This window comes from Salvia splendens, chromosome 7 (assembly GCF_004379255.2).
Source record: "Salvia splendens isolate huo1 chromosome 7, SspV2, whole genome shotgun sequence".
Taxonomy (NCBI): domain Eukaryota; kingdom Viridiplantae; phylum Streptophyta; class Magnoliopsida; order Lamiales; family Lamiaceae; genus Salvia; species Salvia splendens.
Genome location: NC_056038.1, coordinates 6,842,824 through 6,867,111, shown reverse-complemented (window position 1 = coordinate 6,867,111; position 24,288 = coordinate 6,842,824). Strand labels below are relative to the sequence as shown.

Genomic DNA, 24,288 nt, shown 5'->3' with positions numbered 1-24,288 from the left:
TTTGGGACTTGGTCACTTAAATTTAGAAAATCTCCAGCTACATACAAAAATATAATGATTGTTAATAGTATGACTATAGTAATGTGGAAATTCAAAGCGTGTTGATGTATATAACTACAACTCTACAAGTAAAATGAATTTAAAAAAAATATGCACCATTAACATGTTACATGTCCAATGGGTTATTAACAATGTTTGACAAACTTATATACAGCCAAAAAGAAATTGAAAAAATGATAATTACAAGGGAAGGATTGAGAAGTCAAATACCCATAAATCGAGCTGCCTGAGACTGCCAATGCTGCTTTGCCTCCTCAATTCTCTCTGCTTTCTCCATTTTGCGGCGTTCTTCCCAATACTCAGGCCAACTGTCCAAATTAATGGGCATCAAACTAATGCCAACGAACACACATGTAATAGTAGATTTATGTGTTTACCTTCTTTTCAATAGGATATGCAATTCTTCCAAATTCACAGCAGATTCGTATATTCCCACCTGACATCAATCAATTCATGAATGTTGGAGAGAGGCAGCCTAGACATTCTTTTTTTTATGTAATGTAAACACTATAACTAATAAACCAAAAACAAAGCCAGAAAACAAGCCAGGGCAGCCTAGACATAAGGTTGCAAGTTACCTCACGACACACTGGACATTTCTTACGCCCGCTAGCTGCCTTGAGCCCGTCCACTACACTCACAGAACTAGCTTTACACGCGCACATGTAGCAAAAGAGATGACCGCAGCCAAGAGATACGGGATCAAATAACGTCTCCTTAAGTAAAAGGGAAAACAAACTCGTTATTCAAAGTTGGTTACTATTATTGGTGTAATCTCACTAAGATCAACGATTTACCAATACTCGACACATAGTTTTCTTTAGTATTAGTTATCTGCTTTAGTTATTTTACTCACCAAGCATATCGAGCAGGTTAACTCAATGTTGAGCTTGATTGAATCAAAGAGCTCAAATGAGAGAGATGGTTTCGTATTGTCGAATATCAGACTGAACCCATCTAATTGTAGATGAGCACATTCCATATTTGCTTTAGCCTCTCTTAAATTTATGTGGAGAGCCATAAGTTCATAGAGCCACGGTGACTGAAGGATCTCAACCCGCATGCTTACAGCACGCGACTTGAAAGCTTGACCTTGCTTAGAATAATGAATCTGTAGTAAAATATAATAAGCAGATAAGATCTCTCCACAATCAATCAAAACAAAATATTTCGCAAAATTTATATCATCACTGCTCAACAAAGTGTTCTGGTAGGAAGTACCTTATCGTATTTTTTGAGCAATCTGCGCACAGCAATGGTGTTAATCGTAGCATAAGCAATCAGAGTTTCACATTCTTGAATAAGCTCAACATCAGTTCCTAGTAATCTATCTCCCAACCATAGAAAGCACTTGCAGCAACCCGATGGTAAGTGACGATCAAGCAGTGCCTGCGCTCTGCTATTGAAAAATCCGACTACTCCACGGATCTCCTTGAGAAGCGTAGGGAAAAACGTCCCCTCGCACACTAAGTAACCCACCCCAGTTTGCATCAGAAAAGACGAGCAACCAAATGGTATGTCACTACTCAATTTAAAGCAAACACTAAAACAAGGTTTACTTCTTTTAGATTCAACAAGCAACCAACATACATATATAGACATTAGGTACTGTACAAAGATGTCTAAACAAAGCCATTAGCACTTCATTTGAGCAAGAATGGAATATATAACTCTAAATTAGCACAATGAGTTAGAGCAGCAATCAAAACTCTACTCCAACAAAATTAAAGGCACACAAAATACCACAATATCAACCTACATTTCACAACCATACTTAGTAACAAATGTACCAAATCGTCCTGATGTTAAGAAATTAAGCACAAAGCAATTAAGAAAGCAAGAAAAGCATGAGAGAATTGGCCCTATCGCATCTCACTGTTATGTACTACTAGTATATACAGTAAGAAACAACAACCCTAATCCAGCCTCCGCCCAAACCAACTATAAGCAACTTTACTAACAAAACAGATCAAAAAATTGAATTAATGATAGCTACTTTGAGGCTCCATAAATCAACACGAACAACCTAAAAAACAAATCAAACTGTAGGATCAAATCAATTATACCACATTTTAAACAGATCTCACTAACTCGAAGCCATTATCACAATTCATGGCAGCAGAAACGGTCGTCATGTTTCAAAAACTTAGTCAACATCGAACTTTATACGAATGAATTGTATATAAATCACGTTTCCACAAAAAAAATTACATTGAAAAAAACGATAGCCCAATTAAATCAATGACCTGAACAGAGCTGTGAATCAGCAGAAACCCCGTCTGCATTAGCTTGATCATCACGAACATCAGCAGTATGTGAATGGAGGAGCTGTTTTCTGCAACTTTCCAAAATATTGTTGAGGCTCCCGAAGTCAATCCGAGGCAATTTCTTCTGCCCCAACCCCTGCATCATCTCGTCGTATTCGTTACAGAACTTCATTATCCCGAATTTGGCATTGACCTCTCCAATTAATCTCTGGTTTTCCTTCTTTCCGTGAAAGTAAACTAATTAAACACAAAAAAAATTGAGTAAAAAGTGATGAAGATAAGGAGAAAGAAGGGAAGAAGAGATGCGCGAATGGAGCAGTGGAGGGAGGTGACGAAATTAGGAGAGAGAAAAGAGAAGGTGGTGCGATTCCTCGTCACAGTTTCTGTATTTTACTTCAAATGGACTGTTTTTGGATTTGTTTATATAATAATAATAGTCCATTTTACTTGGAATGTTAGTTATCTGCTTATTTCAATTTCTAATTTTGGGCTATTAATAATATCGCTACCACGTGAATGTAAATAACATACAATACTGAAATAGAAATTTTATTTTAATAATTTAAGAAAATAGACCCGGCGTGTTGTTTCATTTAAAATAACTACGATACTGAAATAGAAATATTATTTAATATTATTGTTTGTTTCATTTTATATTACAGTACCTATTTCTTGCGACTTGGATATAAGTATAAGAAGCGTGTTACACTAGTATCTGTTTCATTTTATTGTTTTTTTCTTTACTGGGATATAACAAGGCGTGCTACATGTGTGTTCGTTTTAATTTGTAAATTTTTTTTATAACTCGGATACAAATTGAGGAATTAATTCAACAAATTTATCAGAACAGATCCATTTGTTGAGAGTCACATCCATTTATTGAAGTGTAGTCATTGTTGATAGTCACATCCACTTATTTAAGTGTGGATATACTTGATTTCCATGCTAATAGTAATAAACATTTTTAGTAACTTTATCTTAGACGTGGGTTGATGCAGCATCAATGTTATGTGTATTGAGTTTGAGTAGTCATAAGAATAGCACTAACAAGAATATGCTATTTATGGACCCAAATATTACATAAAACTTATTCGGATGCAACTTGATTGACTATAGAGTTGTATAGTGTTTAATGACAAATGTAGCTCTTGGAATCACTTAGTGGCAAAACAGCCTCTTTCTATGTATGGTTGCATATGTTCATAATGACGTTTTTTTTTAAAAAAAAATTGAGATTAGATTGATAAGACGCTCACATATTCCCTCCAATTAGTTGAGAATTCAAAAGCATGTAATATGAAATAGTAGTAATCAAATTATAATATGTGTGATTTTTAATTTTATACTAGGTAATAACACTCTAAATTAGTTGGAATCGATGTGTGCGCAACTTTTAGGATATATACTTAGAAACATGGGGAAATATATTTAATAATTAAAAGTCGTTCCTCTCCTATAATAAAAACACTTCCAATACACTAGTATAAGTACTTGTTTGAAGAATGTTGATTTATATGTAAACACTTGAAATGGACTGACTAGTTAATGGCAAGAGTCCATTTTATTTGTAGCAGAGCATCCAAAGTTATGATTTGTTTACACTGATTAATTGAAGAGATGTGTTATTTAATTTTGGCTGGTTGTTGTGAAAATACTTTGACATGAAGCCGGTGGTTAATCAAGCTCTTACTATACCACATTCTGGGTGGGGAAGAAGAGTTTTGTTTTGGTAGCTCATTCAAATCATTGCGTACAACTTACATTCCAACCAAACACAATATAGAGGCCTTTTCATGCTTTTTCCTCAACACTGAGCTCCCAAGAAGCTATGCCTTGGAAGTCGAAGTGCCTAAAGTCATATAACTACTATATTTATTTTTTTTCATGAAAAATCATTCTATAAGAAGATATGTATTTGAGAAGATATTATATTTTCCCCATTTTAAAGAGGTATCTTTACCTCTCCATCAATGAAGTGTTGGAAATTATTCATCATCATATATTCAAGATTACATAATTGAATATAAATAAAGTAAAATCTTCGAACAACATGTATTTCACGTAAAACCATAAACATAATAGGATCGAAATATACCTTGGCAATCCATAGCGAAAGCGATTGAGGAAGGAGGGGACGATTTCCTTGAACTCTTTTCGGCGTAGTGGCGCAACTCCAACTCCAAGGATTTGTTCCTCTCTCTTTCCCTCGTTTATGTGTTCTCTGTAATGTGTGTGATTTGATGGGATCACCACACTTATATTTATAGGTGACAAACACGGATTTTGCATATTTTTAAGGGCTAGATTTGACTCGTTTTAAATGTCAATCATGCAAATTATGTTCTTAATTGCATATGTTATACATCTGGTATTTTTGATGTGTTTGTTGATAAATGATAGAAAAAAGACAAAAAAGGGCCAAGGTGCAGCATCCTCAGTTCAAGCCGATTTTTCCAACTCTTTTGAAGTCCAATCAGTGATTAGTTCATACCATTCTCTTCGTATTCGAAAGAGCTTCACGTGGATACCTTGAACGCCTCAATCAAAGTTCTGTAGAGAAAGTTATGACCATTCTACGAGCATTGCGCAGTGCAGTCAAAGCTGACGGAAATTTAGGCGGAAATTCAAGGAATAAAATAAATTGTTGCCCAAATATCTCCCATTTATTGTAGGGCACGAAAATTATCAAAGCTAAACCTTTTTTCACCCTATAAACACCTTTTAGCCTAATTTATATTCTTCATCTCAGAGCCTCTAATCCTTCTCCCTCTCTACAACTCTTCCATCTCATATTCCACACATATTCCTCCATCTTCCATTGGAGCGGAGCTCTGCAGATTCAGGCAAGAGAAGACTGAAGATTGAAGATTAAACTTTGGGTTTTATCAATTTCTTTCATGTCTCGTACTTTATTTGTAGTTTTTACTTATCTATGAGTACAAATATCATTTGTGGAATTTTTAGTGAAGATATTCAATTGTTTTTCCTGTTAGCTCCGGTAGTTATTTGATTTATCCTTGTGTTTTCTATATTCAATAGATTAGCTAACTTTTGAATACATGTTAGAGTTGATTAGAGTACTTGGGAGACGAAATAATTGACTTGGAAATGGATAATTCACACTTTAATTCAATAGAACTTGGGAGAGTTGAGGTTTCACATGAGGTCATTGGTCTTAACAATCTTTTGGGAGTTAGATGTTAGAGATTTAAAGGGACTTTGGTTTCAACATCTAATCTGCGGATTTCTCACCTCGGGGGGTTAATCTAATAGAGCGACCTACTTAATAACTCTAGAGACCGTAATTCAAGGAAGTCGATAGGATAATAGCTCGTGACTGTGTTTATGGATCCTAAAATTCTACACTCTATCGCCTATTTTGTATTATATGTTTATATGCTTTATGTTATTTGTTTATTTATTTTTGTCTAGTTTAATAAATCAAACCAAAACCTCCGTATCTCTAAACAGTATATGACGCTTAGTATATAATAGCCAGTTACAATCTTATTCCCTCTGTTCCCGGTACTTACCTTTAGCTATACTAGATCTACCATGTAAACTTGCAGGCATTTATAATGCTAATAAATAGTGCATCAATATACAAAGAGATGACAAACCCTAATTATCAAAAAAATTAAAGCCATGGTTCCATCAAAGTGACTATATTATATGGACGATTCTTTTACATTAATATAACTTACTAATTTGATCCAAATCATATGAAATATATAGTCAAAGCGGTAATGACTAATTGCTCAATAATATGAATCAATCTTTGTAGTCACACCCATATATATATATATATATATATAGTAGTGATCTATGGCAAACACCCCTTAACCAAATAACTAGAGAACAAATTACAGCCACAAGATCAAGAAAATCAAGGGTTGGTATTAATACATGTAATTTTTGAATTTAAGGAGAAATTAGTTTCCTCAATTACAAATTTACTCCATAATAACAAGACGGGGGTATAATGGTCCTTGCATCCAAAATTACGAACCGAGATCACATATTCTTTTCATTTGGAGTTTAATTACGACTCGCAGATCAATTCAAGCTCAGCTCACTGTACTCCAATGGCGGCTGAATCCCCAATCGATTAACATTGAATTAAGCTGGTCTCGGTTTCAATTCGTTGATTTCAATAAAATTTATCGATTCAATTCGTCGGAAATCGGGTTTCTGTTTGCTGTTTGTTTCTCTCTTCGATATGTTTCAATCGAAGTGAGAGAATATAGCGATTGGCTCCATTTCAAGTCAGCAGCAGGTGTTTCCGACCTCCATGGTGCTGCAGGAGTTGCGGTGCGAGAAGAGAGGTTACGAAGATGAACAGCAGCCATGAATTAGGTTTTCATTCTGCATTTAAATGTCAGTGTAAAATTAGGCGCAGAAGATGAACAATATTGCCAAAATGGATGAATTAGATTGGAAATAGCATCATCTCGGTTTTAATTCAAAAGTTGTTGCATGTTTGTAATTAATTAAAATTCATTTTACAACAAAATGCTTCAGCGTCATTGAATCCAATACGAAACCTAAGCAACATACAGAAAGAAAACTCATATACTCCAACGCGGCTCGATTATTACAAAAACAACAGTAAAGTAAGATTATGCTAAGAGTGATGTGTTTTGCAAACAAGAGTGAAGTAAAATCATGCTAAGAGTGGTGCGGTTTTGTGAACAAGAGTGAAGTAAAATCTGAGTAAGAGTGATGTGTTTTGTGAACAAGAGTGAAGTAAAATCTGAGTAAGAGTGATGTGTTTTGTGAACAAGAGTGAAGTAAAATCAGAATAAGAGTGATGTGTTTTGTGAACAAGAGTGAAGTAAAATCAGAATAAGAGTGATGTGTTTTGTGAACAAGAGTGAAGTAAAATCATGCTAAGAGTCATGTGTTTGTAAACAAGAGTGAAGTAAAATCATGTTAAGAGTGATGTGGTTTGTGAACAAGAGTGAAGTAAAATCTGAGTAAGAGTGATGTGTTTTGTGAACAAAAGTGAAGTAAAATCTGAGTAAGAGTGATGTGTTTTGTGAACAAGAGTGAAGTAAAATCAGAATAAGAGTGATGTGTTTTGTGAACAAGAGTGAAGTAAAATCAGAATAAGAGTGATGTGTTTTGTGAACAAGAGTGAAGTGTTTTCTGAACAAGAGTGAAGTGTTTTGTGAACAAGAGTGAAGTAAAATCAGAATAAGAGTGATGTGTTTTGTGAACAAGAGTGAAGTAAAATCAGAATAAGAGTGATGTGTTTTGTGAACAAGAGTGAAGGGTTTTCTGAACAAACAAGAGTGAAGTGTTTTGTGAACAAGAGTGAAGTAAAATCAGAATAGGAGTGATGTGTTTTGTAAACAAGAGTGAAGTAAAATCATGCTAAGAGTGATGTGTGTATTAATTCATGATAATCACTTATGCTAATCACTTGAACAATGACAACTAACATCCCCGAATCATGAATAATATACACACATAGAAAGGAAACACATGTTTATCTCAAAAAATATGAAAAAAGTTCAGGTTAATTCAGTTTCATAATTATATGCCGATTTATTACACTATCCAAAGTTCCATACAATATACACACTACTAACTTCCGCAAAACTACTCAGCCCCAAAACAAAACCTTCATAACTGAAAAAAAAAACATAAAAAATGAAGAAAATAAGAAGAAAGAAAAGGTAAAAATCATGGATAATCTGGAAAAGAGTTATAGGGGGACTAAACGCCTTAAACACATGGAGCAGTAGAGTTTGCGCTTAGTTTTGAAAAAGAGCGGCACGAAGCAGAATCTCCAGTTGCTCTGCACGTCCAATGCCTGCACCATTCCGCCGCAGTAGGGGCACGCACCGCCCGCCACCTACCGCCCAATCACCCTCTCGTCTCAGCGCATGTTCGGCTGCGGCGAAGAGGCCGGTCGTGGCGGTGGCTGGAGACAATTCAGATTCAGATTGTACAAATTGCGCAGAAGACAATTCACGTTGATACATTAGAGATATTGAATTCCAAAAATGCCTTTGGCTATTATTTTTTATAAAAATCTGCAAGATTATTTAAGCCATAAGATTAATTTGGAGTATTAAGATGTGTGGCTGAGATTTGTTCTCTAGTTATACACTTAAGATTAGTTATACATTGATCACTATCCTATATATATATATTCACATTTGATTGCCTACATAATGCTAATCAAATAGTTATATATATACACGTATATTTTCATTATTAATAGAAATCAAATATTCTATTTATGGTGATCGACTACTAATTGATTTTGCCAATTAAATGGCTAACTAATCACATACTAAGAAACGTCTCATTCAAATATATATTAATAGCTAATTGATAGCTTATTAATTAGGGGAAAATGTGTCTTATACCAAGTTAGTGTATTACATCAAAAATCCAATTCTATATAGGATTCTATCACATGTCACATATGTGAGACATAAAACTTACATGAAGAAATAAAATCTTATAACTATCATATTTGCATTCTTTTCATGAAAAACCATTATCCTAGGGGGAAGATATCAAATTTTATATTTTTTAAATCCATTTTATACTATTATTTTATTTATAAAAAGTAATTTACCTTATTTAGTACTCCCTACGTTCCACAGAAGTGGAATCATTTTGTCATTTTGGTAGGTTACATAGTAGTGAAGTCATTTCCATTTTTAGTAAAAGTCAACACATTTCTTCTCACTTGCTTTACTCTCTCTTACTTTATGCTCTCTTCATCTTTCTACATTTTTCCTTTCTTACTTTAAATATCCTTTATTCAGCTCACTTAACACAATTTTTCTTAATTTCTCCACTAATATAGAATGGATGGAGTACTTTTTTCTTTAAAATATATTACATTTTCAAAAAAGTATATTTCACTTTTGGTATACCTCTTTCATATACCTTTTCTCATTGAAAATGGCCTTAAGGTACTCCGCATGAATAAACATTGGTGGATGACGTCTCAAACTGCTCTCCATTATTGAGTCCGATTACTCGTTCAAGACTAACATTATTTAAAATTTATGCACAACGTAAGTTACTCACGGAAGGATAATATTTTACTATTATTTCATTATCTTACAAAACTCTAATTACCATTTTGAAATGAAAATATTAAGTACTCCATTCAACTAGTAAGATACACTCTCAAATATAATCATTCTGAGAGCACCCACAATGGGGTGCCTGGCATCGGGCTCGCCCGATGCTCACGGCCGATACATCGTCCGCGGCGTATAGCGCGGACGATAGGCTATCGTCTGTGCCATCGTCCGCCGCATTGTGGGCTCCGCGGACGATGGTCGCGGACGATGACACGCGGTTTCATTTTTTTATAAATATCCTTCATTGTTAACATTTCATTTCGCGATTCCACTCTCGAAACTCACATTTTTTATTACTACGAAATGGATTCATCAAGTCCCAACAGTCCGATGTTCAGTGGTGAGGCGCGTTGGCCGGGTACAGAACCCGGCGAATATCGATCATTCGCCGCCAACACGCAGTACGATCCTGAATTCAGCACAGAATCGTACGATTTGTCTGACATGGAGCCGTCACCAAACCGACCCGTCGCCCCCTCCCGCCGAGGTCATCGCCGCCGAGCCCGCCACCGCCGCCGCCACCCCATCCGCCGCACCCGCCAAAAAGAAGCGGACCCGGCATCGTGCGTACAAGTTGCCACCTTCGGAAGTATGTGAAGAGTAGGCACCCGGCCGTACAAACTACCAGCCGGATGAAACCCTCATATTGGCGAGGTGTTGGGTGGACATATCGGAGGATCCGATATTCGCAAACAACCAAAGGCAGATCGCGTACTGGGAGCGCATCGCCGAGCGCTACAATGAGGCGAAGCCGCCGAGAGCGTACAAGCGCTAACGGGAGCAGCTCCGCAAGCACTGGGACCAGGTGAAGAAGCAAATCAACCTGTTCTCGTCGGAGTACGAGAAGTGCGCGCGGGGCAGGGGAGCGGCGAGAGCTTGAGCGACGTGCGCTCCAAAGCGATGTTGTCGTACCAGTCCCTATACGGCGAGTTCAAGCACGAGGCCATCTGGGCGCTCTTGAGGGACAAGCAGAAGTTCCAAGGCGGAATTGTGCACACCGGGGGGAAAGAGGTCGAAGACCACCGAAGCTGGTGGTGGCACGAGCAGCGACTGCGGGAATCGTCCGGTAGACCTCAACCGGACGTACATGGAGGACGATAGTACCGGCACACCGATGTCCTCCCTGCGTCCCATAGGCGTCAAGGCTGCGAAGGCCAAGGGGAAGGCTACGGCGACATCATCCTCGACCGCCGCAACCCCATCGCCGTTCCCGGCCCCGACCCCGAAGGCAACCGCCTTTGAGTCGTTGGCAACAGCTTCGATGGCGAGGACGCTGTTGCAGACGCACAAGGCCCCTCAAGAAGTGTACGGACCTCGACTAAGCCGAATATCTCCGGGCGTTGATCGATGAGCTGCGCCGAAAGTTAGGAATTGCGTAGATTAGCCGGTTTTAGTGTAACTTGAATCGTGTAACTTTTTCTGTAATCAATATTCGCCGGTTTTTAATTACTTGTTCTTTTTTTGTTAATTTTCGTTTGCATACTATATTTGAAAACATTTAAATTAATTAAACAAAACAATAGTACAACTGATGACGTGACGCGCCTTAGGGCGCCCCACTGTAGGTGGAGGATAGAAGGATAAAACTGGTGACGTGGCGCGCCTTAGGGCGCCCCAGTGCTAATGATCTGAATGAGGTCTACTTGTCAAAAAAAAAATATACATCTAAGTGCAACCAATTCATTTGGATTTTTCAATGAGAATATATAATCCTCAATTTAGAAACTTAATGAAGAATGAATTGAGACGTTGAGCAATCATGCGTGGCGCCAGTGGCGGGTCCCACTAGCACGATTCCAACGCCAACAAGAAAACTGAAAACGCTGCCTGCGGAGTCTGTCGAAAATCAATTTCTTAATTATTTTTCATTTTCGAATTTGATTACTAATCCTAACATACATAATATACCCCTCTCCCCCAGAAAATTCTAGACCAAGCAAGTGCAATAACTAATTTCTATAAAATTCGAAAAAATTTCAGCTCGAATCGTTGCAGAGATGGATAAATCCGTGATGGTGGTTGGAATTGACGACAGCGATCATAGCCTTTACGCTTTGGAATGGACTCTGAAACACTTGTTCTCGCCGGCGCCGGAAAAATCACCTTTCAAACTTGTTTGAGTTTGAAAATTGAGTTTCCTGATACTTACTCGTTTGTTGATTAGGTTTTAGTAACGATCGATTTAGATCATTGTTTGATTTTGAAATTGCTAGGTATTTTAGTGGAAGATCAAAGAGTTAGATACTCACAAAGTTATGGTTATGATTGATTACATTTTAAGCAGGTTAAAGATGTGAAAATGGAGGGTATAGAAGGCGATCCTAGGAATGCTCTATGCGACGCAGTGGACAAGCATAATAATAATGCCTCTGTGCTGGTTGTTGGGAGCCATGGTTATGGAGCTATCAAGAGGTAATGATCCCTCTTTTATTCGTTAGAATAGTAAATAAGTTCTGTATGCAGGGCTGTTTTAGGCAGTGTAAGCGACTATTGTGCGCATCGCATCATGCTCACTGCTCGGTGATGATACTGAAAAAGCCGAGGAATGCCCACTACTATTTCTTAGTGTTGTTGAATGTTAATGGTGCCTTTTTTTTAATAATTTCTTGTGCACTGCATATGTGGTATAAATAAGCAAGAATAACCAATTCAAGTAGTACTTTGGTAATTGTGCTTGCATTATACTTTTATGAGTATATAACAAAACAAAATCAAATCTTCATCTGGAACAGAAAACCAATAATGAAGCCCGCGCAACACAACCACCAATTTGTAATCAACTAATTAAATAGATATGGCACGAATTACCAGATTACACAATACAATGGATCGAGCCATACCCAAAATAGATATTATCTGTTAGTACAAAATACTTGTAACCAATAATGAGTATATTTTTTTTTATTAAAGTGGAATACTATCACATTTTTAAAAAAATGAGCATAATTTTTTCCCCAATAAAATTATCACCAGGCACCAATGACGATATGTAAAGACATCAAATCTAAGTGTCAACGTTAGATATGCCATACGTAACCAAATTACCAGAAACCGGTAATATTTGTAACAAGATGATGACATATATAAGGCTCTCTCGCACTTCGGATATAAATTAAAATTAGTAGCTTTATAGTTGTAAAAATATCAATCCTCCGTCTCCCATTATAATAGAGGAATATACCGCACATCCCTATGCATTCCATCATCCACGTCGAGATCATGCAATTCAACAGGAAGTATTTTAACCAACATTATAATGCAAGTATACTTTACTAAGTAGTATGATACTAAATCATACTAACAAACAGACAAAAACTATAAGCTGGTACAAGCTAACAGCAAGAATGAAAATGAGAATCCAAAGAGATCAGATGGAAGAATTCGGAGGGGCTAGGCTAAGACCAACGATAATCAATCAAAGATGATTTCGACATTTGAAGTTCCTCACGTTTCGTTGAACAGACATTTCTTATAAGTGTAGAACAATCCCATCAAAAAAATATGGAAGAGAGAACAGAGCTTGGAACACATTAGCAGACGCTTTATATCATCACCAACACTAATTCCACTAAAACCAAGTTCATATGATTAGAGAACAAGTTCAAAATACAAGAAGGTAATGTCGAGATGACTGAGAGTTGCCACAAGGTCAAGATGATTCAATATCACTGAATAAAGATTTCTACGATTAGAGAACAAGTTCATTAACAAATGTATAAAACATAAGAAGGTCATGTGGTCAGTCACAAGGCCAAAATAATTCATAGTAGTTTCCCCAATTTAGTTGGACCAAAATTTCTATGATTCAAGAACCAAGTTCATCCATGAACGATGATATATGTAAAATGAAACAAGGTCATGCGACTGGTCACAAGGCCAAGATGTTTAACAGTATCCCAGATTCACTAAAGCCAAATTCCTATGATTAGTAAACAAGTTCATCGAACAAGGTCAAAATCAAGAAGTCACAAGTCTAGAATGCAAGGGGCTTCAACACATAATCCCCTCTTATGTTTCTCCATACTTCTCCAAATAGAAGACCATGATATACAGTTTCACAACTGCATCAAACCAAGCTGAGAATCACTCCATATAGAAACGAAATTCCAGGTTACTCCAAAGATAATTTGACATATTATCAAAATCAAGCTAATTACTGCAAAGCTCAAATAATGTATGCTACTCCTATTACACAAACTAAACACACATAGATATATCCTGAAAGAGTCATAAGATAACAAACATTGACAACAAATGTAACCAAAGCAGATAACTAATGCTAAAGAAAACTATATTCTACTATTTTTTACCCATAAGCAAGCAGATTGCAGGTTCAAGTGTACAAAGGCCAATCAGTCCACGCTCCGGAAACATGCCCATTTTCGCAAACATAAGCTCGAACGACTGGCTCCCCGTCATCATGGAAGCCAAAATATCTCCTCAAACAAAACGATGAATGCAAATCCCACGTCTGTTTCGAAGCGCAAAACGCACAATTCAAATCAATCCTGCTCCTACACCCATCGTTGATCGTTCTCCAAACCCTCGATTGCTTGAAATTCTTAAAAATCCCCCTAAATAACATGTAATTCCTCTTCTCCTCGACATGAACACACCCCGGCCAATCGCAAATGTACAGACTATCCCCCTTGAATCTGCTGGCGAGCAGCTTATTCCCCTGCTCACGGCTCAGATTCCAAATCCCCGACGCCAAATGCGACCTGTGTGACCTAGAAATCTTCCTCTTCTTACAAGGAGCGGCATCGGGATTCCGATCCTCCGTCTCCGCCAACTCAGGCTGGATTCCGGTCATTTCCGGCGTCGCCTCAGCCGCCAGCGCAGCGGAGTCGCTGTACAGAGTATCGTACAGCAAATCATCGTAAAGCGACCACACGCCATCAGGAACGGAAACCACCGGTTGCCGATCGCGGCTGCTGGAAGAAGCAACTTCTTCTCCGGCGGTTTCCGCTGCTCGTGACAATCGGTGCTCCTGATAAATCTGATCGGGTCCGATCTCGCGCTCGAGGCCGAAATCGGAGTTCTCGAGGAGGACGCCGGAGTGGAGGAGGCCGGGGCAGCAGACGGAGAGCTTGTAGAGAGAGGACCAGGCGCTCGGTGGCGCCGCCTCCGGGTGGAGATCGGAGACGACGGCGGGGATCGATTGCGCGCATTTGGTTCTGCAGCAGACGGTCCGGATTAGGGCGGAGAATTTGGTGGAGACGCAGGCGATCCGAGCCCAAACCCTAGGATCGTCGGCGAGCTTGTAGAATATGTTGAGGATGACGTCGTCGGAGAGGCTCGAGAAAGCGCTTTCACACATTGTTTGAAAGTGGGAGGGGGAGAGAGAGAGTGGAAATGGCGGAGTGAGAGTGGTGGAGGTTTTCTAGCTTTGCGGGAGAGGGCGTGTTTGGCAAATTTGGAATAAATTAGGGACTGACGTTGCAAAAGTATTTCTGTGGTTGGAGTTGAATTGGTGACGGAATAAAATTTGCTGTTAGTGGAAATGTCATGCACGTGTTGAAAAAGTTGCATATAATTGCGGCAATAGGGGTATAAATTATTGAAAAAGGGGAGTTTCTTTATGTAAAATAATCGAGTATATTCCAACATGATAATATCAAATTCACAAAATGGAATTCATCAATTGTGAATTACTACTCCATTATTCTTATGCTCATTCTAATTCAAACCAATACATTTTAGGTTTTAACTTACCATTTTATTGTTCGATAATCCTTACTCTGGGTGGATCCAAAAATTGAATATTGTGGGAAAATGTTCTATAAACCTTAGTCCAATGGTGAATCCAAAAACTGGATCTTGTGGAGTTGCACAAAAAAGTAAATATATTTTATATAAAAATATAGTATTACTATAGTTTAAGTGATTTCAAAGTATTTAAATAAAATCTAAATTTTTAAACATCTGAAAAATAAATCAAATATTAATAATAAGGTTGAACTGTTAAACTATAGGACTAAAACGAACTATATAAGAAACAAGAAATATCACTGTATGTTATCAATTATCATTATTAAAGCAGATATGTTTAATTTAAATAAAGTACTTTATACAAAATTGATTAAATTGTTTAACATAGGTATTCTGATCTATGGTTTGGCGCAATTGGTAAGGACATTGGCTTGTAACCGTGTGACCTCTGGTGTGAATCTGTATTCTGATTACTTTTTCAATATCTCCTTAGATTTTCTCTTGAATTCATTCATGTTAATATTTTTCTATATCTCCTTCGATTTTCTCTTGAATTTATTTATGTTCTTTTAGATTTTCTAATGTTAGTCATTTTGTTTATTTTATAAAGTAATTTATAATTTATCATAGTAGTTAGTAATCCTGTATAAAAAAATTCGACTCCCAAAATATCACGATTCCTCTATCCACCTTGTTTCCATCACAAATCTTTCCTAAATTCCCCACCCCCACCCCTCACTCGAATCAAAATCACATGAAATTCTTTTGGGACCCTTCAAATCCATCGCCATCAACACAGTACCTTCATATCCCATGTGCAAACAAGATAAGAAACATTTTAAAGTTGTGGCAGTTGAGATAGGCCATCACCACTCCAAATCCAATCTCACCACTTGTAACAGATATCATGCCATTCTCTTACACTCCAATTCATCCAATAATACTCAAATTTTCAAATTTCAGAACTCAATTCTCTACCACATCTATCACCAAATTAGGCCACAAAAGGCAACCCCAACTTTGCTACAACAATCATTTTCGTACTTGGCAGCACCTACAAGCTGTGACATAATAAAACTCATTTTCATATGGGATAGCATCGATCAAGGCAACCGGGTTCAAGCATGGAGATCCAAATTAAATTAAAATGAAGACAACACTTGTAAAACATTGATATGGGAGCACGCCACAGAGTCCAGTAGAAGAGGTGTGTTAAACCGTAAACCGCTAGCGCATAAATGTGAGCTCAAGTCCACGGAGATCCAAGGGCTGGTAGGTTATAATTTAAGTCATCAACAATAGTACATACAATATAGCTACAATTTGCAAAAAAAAACAAAAACATAGGTTCTTCGGTCTTGCAGAAACATAAAATTTTCTTCAGACAACAAGAGAAATTTAGAAATTTGATCATCAGTCATAACACATTGTAGTTTCTCTTGATTTACTGCAAATTCTAGTGCAGGATTAACTAGCAAAGCACTGCAGCACTAATTCCCCATCAAATTACTAATTCACCTGTTAAAAATAAAAAACGATAATTAACATCAAGAATGTAGATCAATCATATTATGGCGACAGCATACAAATCTGAAATAAGTAAACCTGGAACGGCTCCTGCTTCGGCTCTGGCTTGGGCTCTTGCTACGGCTAAGGCTTCTGCTTAAACCGCGTTTTTTGGGACTCGCACTTGTATGTTTCTGGATGTTATAATTTTTGGAACGAAGATATAAAAAGCATAATGTTGAACAGTATTACATAAAATTCCCGAATTTAGATTGAAAGTAATTTCATATTATATGTATCCAGAATGGTGAAAAATAAGAGAGTGACGATTTACTGAAGTAGGACTAAACTTACAGCAGGTTTCGGGGATCTGGATCTTGAAGGAGATCTGCAAAAGGTCCAGAAACAACCCAATTTAATATCCACTAGTCCCTCTTTAAAACTTTGATCCAAGAGCCTTGTTGCCACTTCCACATCATAGTGACCGTGACCATATTGGGCAAGAGGAAACTCACAAACATTTAGGATACACATGAGAAGAAAAACGAAAATGAAAATATTAATTTCACACAAGCAAGTAACCTATCAAAAAAAGAAACGACCTTGGCACTGGAACATGTGATTACCAAAGATACCAAAAGAATCAATATATACTCGTATAGAATGAGTTGATAGCTTAGCACCAGACGGTTTAAACGTTTCCACTGCAAAAAGGTGTTCTCTTATTCAATTAGTCCAATATCCAGCTTCACCATAGTAATCCATGATCTTCATGTTCCCAATCTAGCACCCATTGGACATTTGCGATGCTCATTAGAACAGAGACATCGAGAAGGATTCCAAAGTTACCATCTAGAAAGCATCATACCTCCAACCCCAAAAGAGTTGTAGCCAACTGAACCAATTTACCCAACAAGATCCTAACATGCAATCCCCAGATCGCGCATATATCCATATCTAGGAACAAGAGAGAAAGTAATTCCAAGTTTGCAAAGGATAAAGAAAAGTGATCCTTTGACGGCTGACATAATTTTTCACAACCACATACATGATGCAAAAGTGGGAGGGCAAGGGAGAAAAGGGAAGAGGCAAGAAAAGCAGACTCCTTCAATGGCGAAAATAGAATATGTCATGTTTTGTTTATTCAAATAGTTCAAACAAATATTTTACTGGCATCAACTGCTGGCTCTAGTAACGAAATACAGTTTGGGGTACTTGGGACTATTGCCGAACAAATATTTTACTGGCATCAACTGTTATAATTAATAATAGGGTTCTATTGTGGAACAAAACAAAACACAAAAAAAATCCGAGAAATATATTTGCATTAATCAACATAAAAAAGTTACTTAGTAAAAAAAGTCAGGATAGATATTTTATAATCAACATAAAAAAGTTACTTAGTAGAAACCTAAAATTTATTTTTCTGTGCTTTGTTTAAAATAATTTACTGTCCATATCCCAAATTTAAATTTGTTTTGGGTTAGTTAGTTAAAGGATCAGCAATGGTACATGTTTAGCCAAAATTAGTATTGTAAAGAACATTTCAGTTCTAATTTTTTGGACGCATTTTAGTAAAACAACAAGAATATGTAAAGAGTACTTTAGCTGTGCGAGAAGAAATGTAGTAATATTATATGTCGTCATCATCTACAGTACATTAAAATGTTAACAATAAACTGCATCCATTAAAAACTGCAACGCTTGCCAACCAACAGAGCAGAAGTGAAAGCACAATCTTCAGTAAAAAAACCCAGACAAGTATACTATACCTCGACAAAGAGTGCGCTTTTGATCCAGAACGAGATCGAGATACAGATCTTGACCGAGATCTTGAACGGCGTGATGATTTTCCTTTAGGCGACTTGCTGCAAGTAGATTTATCAAAGAAAATAATCCCATCAACAGATGTTTACCAACCAATAAAAGAACATGAATTGCCTCTAAACAGCATGAAACCTTCTGCTCCTGCTTCGGCCAACACTTGGACTTCTGCTCTTGCTTCGACCATTGTTCCTGCCTTTTGAGTAAGGCGGGCTGCGACTGCGGCTACGACTACGGCTGCGGCTGGAATCATATTCCTTGACCTAATAAAAAACAAAGATGTTATGAGATACTACTATATGAAATTGCAATCTGGTATCCCAAAAAAAGACAACCATGCAGAAGCTAGTCATACATGTACTCTAGCCCGTGAGAAGGCATTCCGAAACTCAGAACCATCGAGCTTCTTGATCTGCATTGGACAAGAAAAATCAATACTGAATGTGGCGGGTACAAATGTATGGCCAGAATTGCTCAAGTAAGGAGACAAACAGAGAAAGTAGTCATTTAAATGTATATCAGTTTCATAAGAAATAAGAAATGGAAGAGAAGCAATATGACTCACAGCATATTTCATGTCATCAGAATTTGTGTAGTCTACTATCCCTGTCTTTCCTGAGGGAAGAGAAGTTGCATTCACATTAAGAAAAATATGCCACAAATAGAAATGCCAAAATAATATCCCAGAGAACACATGGATGGACCCAGAATATAATATTATAAGCTAGCAATATATATTAGTTAATCTGTCAAAGAATCAAAAGAAATACCCATATTGATATAAAACTTACCACTACCCTCATGGAAAACTTGTGAGAAGCAGACATCTCCAGCTCGACGCATATGATCCTGGATAATAATAATAATAATAATAATAATAATAATAATAATAATAATATAATAACAATAAGACTTAAGACCAATGACTAGCTAAGTGGTGTGTATGACCCCATTGACCATAGACTGCTGACTAAATGCACACTTACCTTAAGATCTTGCCATGAAGCAGAATGAGGCAAGCTGGTGACTAAAACTGGCATATTAAGTTCACATGAGAAAATTGCAGTAATGCCAAAATCTTCAACATTGGATGACATTTACATATGAATTCATATACCCACCTCTGTAGTCTGAGCGCCGAGAAACTCCTCCACGGGGACCACGACTTTCAGTACGACGATCTGTAGATGATGAGTTTCCGCGCCCACCATGTGCTAGCTCAACCTGTAACCAAATATCATAAATATTAACATAGCAAACAGAGGTGAGCAAAAGGTGATGAACGCAAACAATGCCCACCCTTAAGCGATGCCCATCAAAATCATAGCCATCGCGTCCTCGTATGGCATCCTCAGCATCGCGAGACTCTTCAAACTGTCATGAAATGGTAGAGATTAGAAACTCCAAGGCATAAAAAACTCAGAAGTAAATCAAACCTTACCTCAACAAAAGCATAGCCGGGAGGCCTTGGGGGGATTTTAAGATCAATATGCACAATTGGTCCATACTGCCAGTACATGAAGTTGAACAGTATCAAAATTGAGATATCACTCTAAAATCTATCTAATATATAGAAAACAACATCCAGGTATTAAAACTCGATTCTAGCACAGCTGCTTAAGTCGGATAAAATGAGCAATCGCATTAACATATAATACCTTGTAAAAAATATCCTCCACTTCACGCTCACGAACGTCCCCGGGGAGGTTGCCAACATAGAGAGTTCTGCTAGAGCGACTCATTCTTGCTAAAGATCATAAAAACGCGAAAATGTTACAACAATTTTAATCCGGATAAAATTATAAACATAAACTACGCAAATTCCTAAAATAATACAGTGAACGTAATTTTACCAAAATCAATTTTGCTCAAAACAATAACGAATTCGAACAAAGATCAATTTATGCATCACAAAAGCCTAGCAAACTCAACAAATTAAACATCAAATGAAAAGACAGTCAGTGGGGAGGCTAAAAATGTGGGTTTACCGATGGATGAGAGAGCGGAGCGCAGCGAGGTCCAGATAGAGAAGAGTAGGAAATGAAATTAGGGTTTAAAACGCGGCTGATTGAAACAGAAGGGCAATTTTGGAAAGTAAATAAAAGGGCGTAAAATTGGATGGGATAGTCCAACTGGCCAAAAACTCAACTAAATAGAGCATCCGCAATAGGGCAGACGTCCTAGCGTACAAAACTAAGGACATCCCAAAAAAACACTTCTTGCCACATCATAAGGACATCTCAGTACACTGTCACGTCACTAAAATATCCCACTGCACAGTAGCGGACAAGCACTAGGACATCCCGACAGACAAACATAATAATAAAAATTCACAAATACACAATTGCAGAATTAAAATTTTGACACGAATACGGGGAAATGCAACCATTTTATTTAAAAAACATACATATTTAAATTTAAAAAAAATACATAGTTCACCAAAAAAACCATCCCAACCCAAATAACGATTCAAACAAAGTATATATTATGCCTTGAACCTATATAGTTTGCAGCTAGCCGAACGGGGGTCTCGATTAAAAAACGAAAATTGGGATGTCCGCCGAGACGTTCGTCGAATCACCACAATAGCGGATGAGACGACGGACGTCCGCGCTTGACCGCGGACGACCTCTCGTCCGTCTCGGATGTCCGTCGAGCCGATGTCCGCCCCAATAGTGGACGTTCTGCTCGCCGGTCGGACATCCGCCGGAACGTCCCATATTGTGGATGCTCATACTCTCCATTTCATAATTTTTACTAAATGTTTTTATTTTGTTTGAATTATAAATATTAATTTAGTGGTGCATTGTCGACATATATATCTTGTTACATATGAAATGATAATGCTATACAACCAAAAACTCCTACAAAAATATCTATATACTTATAAATATATTGTGTTAATCAATTGAGTAATCATTCTTTATATTTGTTGGAGTAAGATTGAGGGTGAGGCCTGAATCCTAGGTGTCAATTGTCATTGCTTAGGAACTAAAATTTGCACGACAGAGTGTTTTAAAAACCGAACCGGACCGGTTCGACCGCAAACCAACACCATATCCGGTCCGGTTACACCATGTAAACCGCTCACACGTTGGACCGTTTTAAACGGTTCAAGCCGGCCGATCTGATCGGAAACCGGTTACCAGTTAAACCGATTTAAATTTTAAACTTTGATTTTAATGCGCAATTACGCATAATTATAATCTGATCGATGTCCTCCTTTATAATACTTCTAAGCTATGAATCAGTCTTTACTCTTCGACGTGGGACACATAATATTCCTATATCTATTCTAAACCTGCCATACTTTACTCAAAATATTTTTTACTCCTTATTTTTTATTGCGTATGCACTAAGTTGCAGAATTATGTTTTCATAACAATTTCTATTTAGAAAAAATATAATAATATGACAAAAAAAATCTTCTTACATCTTTTCTTAGTAAAGTTTTAGGTACTTAAATTATTATTATTATAAACCCAATTTTATTCGTGATTATATTGTTATAAATCAATTTTTTTATTTTTAATGCCTAATGTAACTAATAGATTTAATTATATTTATTATTCACTAAATATTAATTAACTTTTTTTCAATTTTATTTTATCATTCACTTAATGTTATTATATAGGAGTGAGTTTTCTTCATATATTGAAGGATTATTGACATTGCATGATATGAATACACCAAATTTATGCATTATAATGTCATTTTTGTTTATTATTGACATTATTTTAATTATTTTTGTAGGAGTATTATATATTGCATTAAATATATACTCTGAGTGTTGCTACAGTATTCCGGCTCGACCAATGATTCGACCGGTCGGACCAGTTGAACCTTGAACCATTAGCTACGCCGGTTCGTCCACCGGTCCGGTTTTTAAAACATCTGATTATCCCTTTGGAGACCTCAATTAAGTAAAATCATAAACATGATTTAGTACAAATTACTATTAGGAGTACAACACACGATTGTCATGTACATTTTAGCAATTACAATGCAACTTGATAAAACAAAAAATAAAATATGTAACGTGAATTTACTTTTATAAATTTATCATGACCGATATTTAGTCATCAGAGCATGACATTATCTCCCAGTAACTTAATGTGACATCTTAAAACAAGTTGGAGAGTGGAGACTAAAATCCAGTCACTTTAAAGGCAAAGCTTTTCAGCAATAGTTCAAAATTCTGGAATTTTAGTATAATTTGAAGCAATGCTACACACATCATTCCTGCTTAAGTGAGACCAAAAATTGAAAATCTGCTACATGAATATCTGCTACATGAATATCTCCAAAACACACTCATATAAATCTACCAAACAATGTGAAAGCATGTCAGTCAGCCTGACAAAGTGAACAAAACAGATAGTATAAACCCACAGCAGAGTAAATGGCAAGAAATACAGACGCGATAAAAGAATACAGCAGCATTTCCTGCACCAACAGTCCGAGACTCCCATTTTAAAGATGTAGGGTGTTTCATTTGTATTTAACATCTGATAACACATACATACAAGTCGTTTTTGTTTTATTTCCAACAATGTTTTGAAGAAAATCAATTACTTCCCATTCCTCCTTTGGCACCATTAGCAATTATCAGTGATGGCCACCATCACCGCCTTTGCCTTCTCCCTTGGCATTATCTTCAGCAGCTCTCAGCTGACGCTGTTCCTCCGTTGGAACTGCAAAAAAATGTAGTACTACTATCAAAAGGAAGTTTGGTCACCACAAAGTTTAAAAGGGAGAATACTGAGTTCGGAATTTAGAGTCACAAACAAACATCACCTGATAAAGAGATATTTCAATTTTATAATTATTACTAGAAGGGTTCATTGCAGATTGGGTTGATTTTATAGGTGATTAGTGGAATAAGCTACATCTGTTCATGAATCTCTTTATCTAAACGTTTCGTTAAAATACAAACAAAACCACCCACTTACCAACAAGTCATGTAGATGGTTTCGTTAAAATACAAGCAAAAATTCAAATATTTGGCAAAAATATTATGAAGATTGCGATTGTAGACAACGAAACAGTAAAGATGATAGTTGAACCTTGCAGAATAAACAGAAACTAGAAAGATTTCCCATCCCTGAAAAAATTCGTAAGTTACCACCCTTGAAAGTGATCGAATCACAATCCTTTCGTTTGCAAAATGTGCAATTCAAATAAGACACTCGAAATAGGCTCTCGGCAAGTTGACATACATTCGGTGAAATCAACCCAGAAATCGTAGCATCCCATTTTTACCTCTCCCTCGACCTTTCTCTCTTTCTAGGTGCATTCATAACTTCATATCCCACACTATTTTTACGTTTTATACCTGAATATTCAAAATTCTATTGCTACCGATTTCCCAAAAAAATACTAATATAATTCCATTGATACCCACATCCTTGTTGCTTGTGAAATATTGGTCTTTTGTGTGAGTGCCTCAATTTCCTCTTCTGATTGAAAGCCATTTTTACTAATATACCATCCATCCCCACACGCCTACACAATTAACCACTCTCCCTTTCTCTCGACAATTTTGACTAGTAGCCTCCGCCTCTTTCTAGCTGGGGCTGGATCGATTGAAGATCTCTGTTCTGAACGTCGATGACGTTGGCTTGTTCGAGTCGGGGTTATCATTTTGATTTTGATTGATAGTGGTCATGTGCAGTCTGTGGTTGTGGTTTCATTTTGGGGTTATGGTTTTGATTTTGATTAATAGTCGTCATGTGTAGTTGTGGCTTGTTCATTTTGGGGTTATGGTTTTAATTTTCAGCTTGAGATTCTATGTTCGATCGCGT

The 24,288-nt window shown here is 37.0% G+C and overlaps 3 protein-coding genes and 1 pseudogene across 5 annotated transcripts; 1 reads left to right on the top strand and 3 right to left on the bottom strand.

Moving 5' to 3' along the window:
- Positions 1 to 84: 84 nt before the first annotated feature.
- On the bottom strand, positions 85 to 2,722 carry LOC121742213 (E3 ubiquitin-protein ligase BAH1-like). 2 transcript variants are annotated; one of them, XM_042135293.1, is made up of 6 exons: positions 2,307 to 2,722; positions 1,282 to 1,526; positions 917 to 1,171; positions 639 to 776; positions 438 to 496; positions 85 to 368 (listed from the first exon to the last, which is right to left on the bottom strand). In XM_042135293.1, exons 1-6 carry the CDS (start codon positions 2,497 to 2,499, stop codon positions 263 to 265), a joined length of 996 nt encoding a protein of 331 aa, XP_041991227.1. In that variant the 5' UTR covers positions 2,500 to 2,722; the 3' UTR covers positions 85 to 262. The 2 variants fall into 2 exon arrangements, with proteins under 2 accessions (XP_041991227.1, XP_041991228.1); XM_042135294.1 differs by having other exon boundaries at positions 639 to 773.
- An 8,691-nt stretch (positions 2,723 to 11,413) lies between these two features.
- On the top strand, positions 11,414 to 13,355 carry LOC121810325 (annotated as a pseudogene).
- Positions 13,356 to 13,535: 180 nt separating this feature from the next.
- LOC121741861 (phytochrome A-associated F-box protein-like) lies at positions 13,536 to 14,869 on the bottom strand. Its single transcript, XM_042134788.1, has one exon. It carries the CDS (start codon positions 14,760 to 14,762, stop codon positions 13,776 to 13,778), a length of 987 nt encoding a protein of 328 aa, XP_041990722.1. The 5' UTR covers positions 14,763 to 14,869; the 3' UTR covers positions 13,536 to 13,775.
- A 1,542-nt stretch (positions 14,870 to 16,411) lies between these two features.
- LOC121741862 (serine/arginine-rich-splicing factor SR34-like) lies at positions 16,412 to 20,599 on the bottom strand. 2 transcript variants are annotated; one of them, XR_006037940.1, is made up of 15 exons: positions 20,473 to 20,599; positions 20,143 to 20,231; positions 19,926 to 19,991; positions 19,784 to 19,858; positions 19,606 to 19,708; positions 19,471 to 19,517; positions 19,276 to 19,333; positions 19,050 to 19,099; positions 18,840 to 18,896; positions 18,620 to 18,747; positions 18,433 to 18,528; positions 17,529 to 17,617; positions 17,015 to 17,443; positions 16,760 to 16,854; positions 16,412 to 16,672 (listed from the first exon to the last, which is right to left on the bottom strand). XR_006037940.1 is itself a non-coding variant. In XM_042134789.1 (14 exons), the coding sequence occupies exons 2-14, from the start codon at positions 20,224 to 20,226 to the stop codon at positions 16,669 to 16,671; spliced, it is 897 nt and encodes a 298-aa protein (XP_041990723.1). In that variant the 5' UTR covers positions 20,227 to 20,231; positions 20,473 to 20,599; the 3' UTR covers positions 16,412 to 16,668. The 2 variants fall into 2 exon arrangements, 1 of the variants encoding a protein (XP_041990723.1); XM_042134789.1 differs by lacking the exon at positions 17,529 to 17,617 and having other exon boundaries at positions 17,015 to 17,048.
- Positions 20,600 to 24,288: the final 3,689 nt, after the last annotated feature.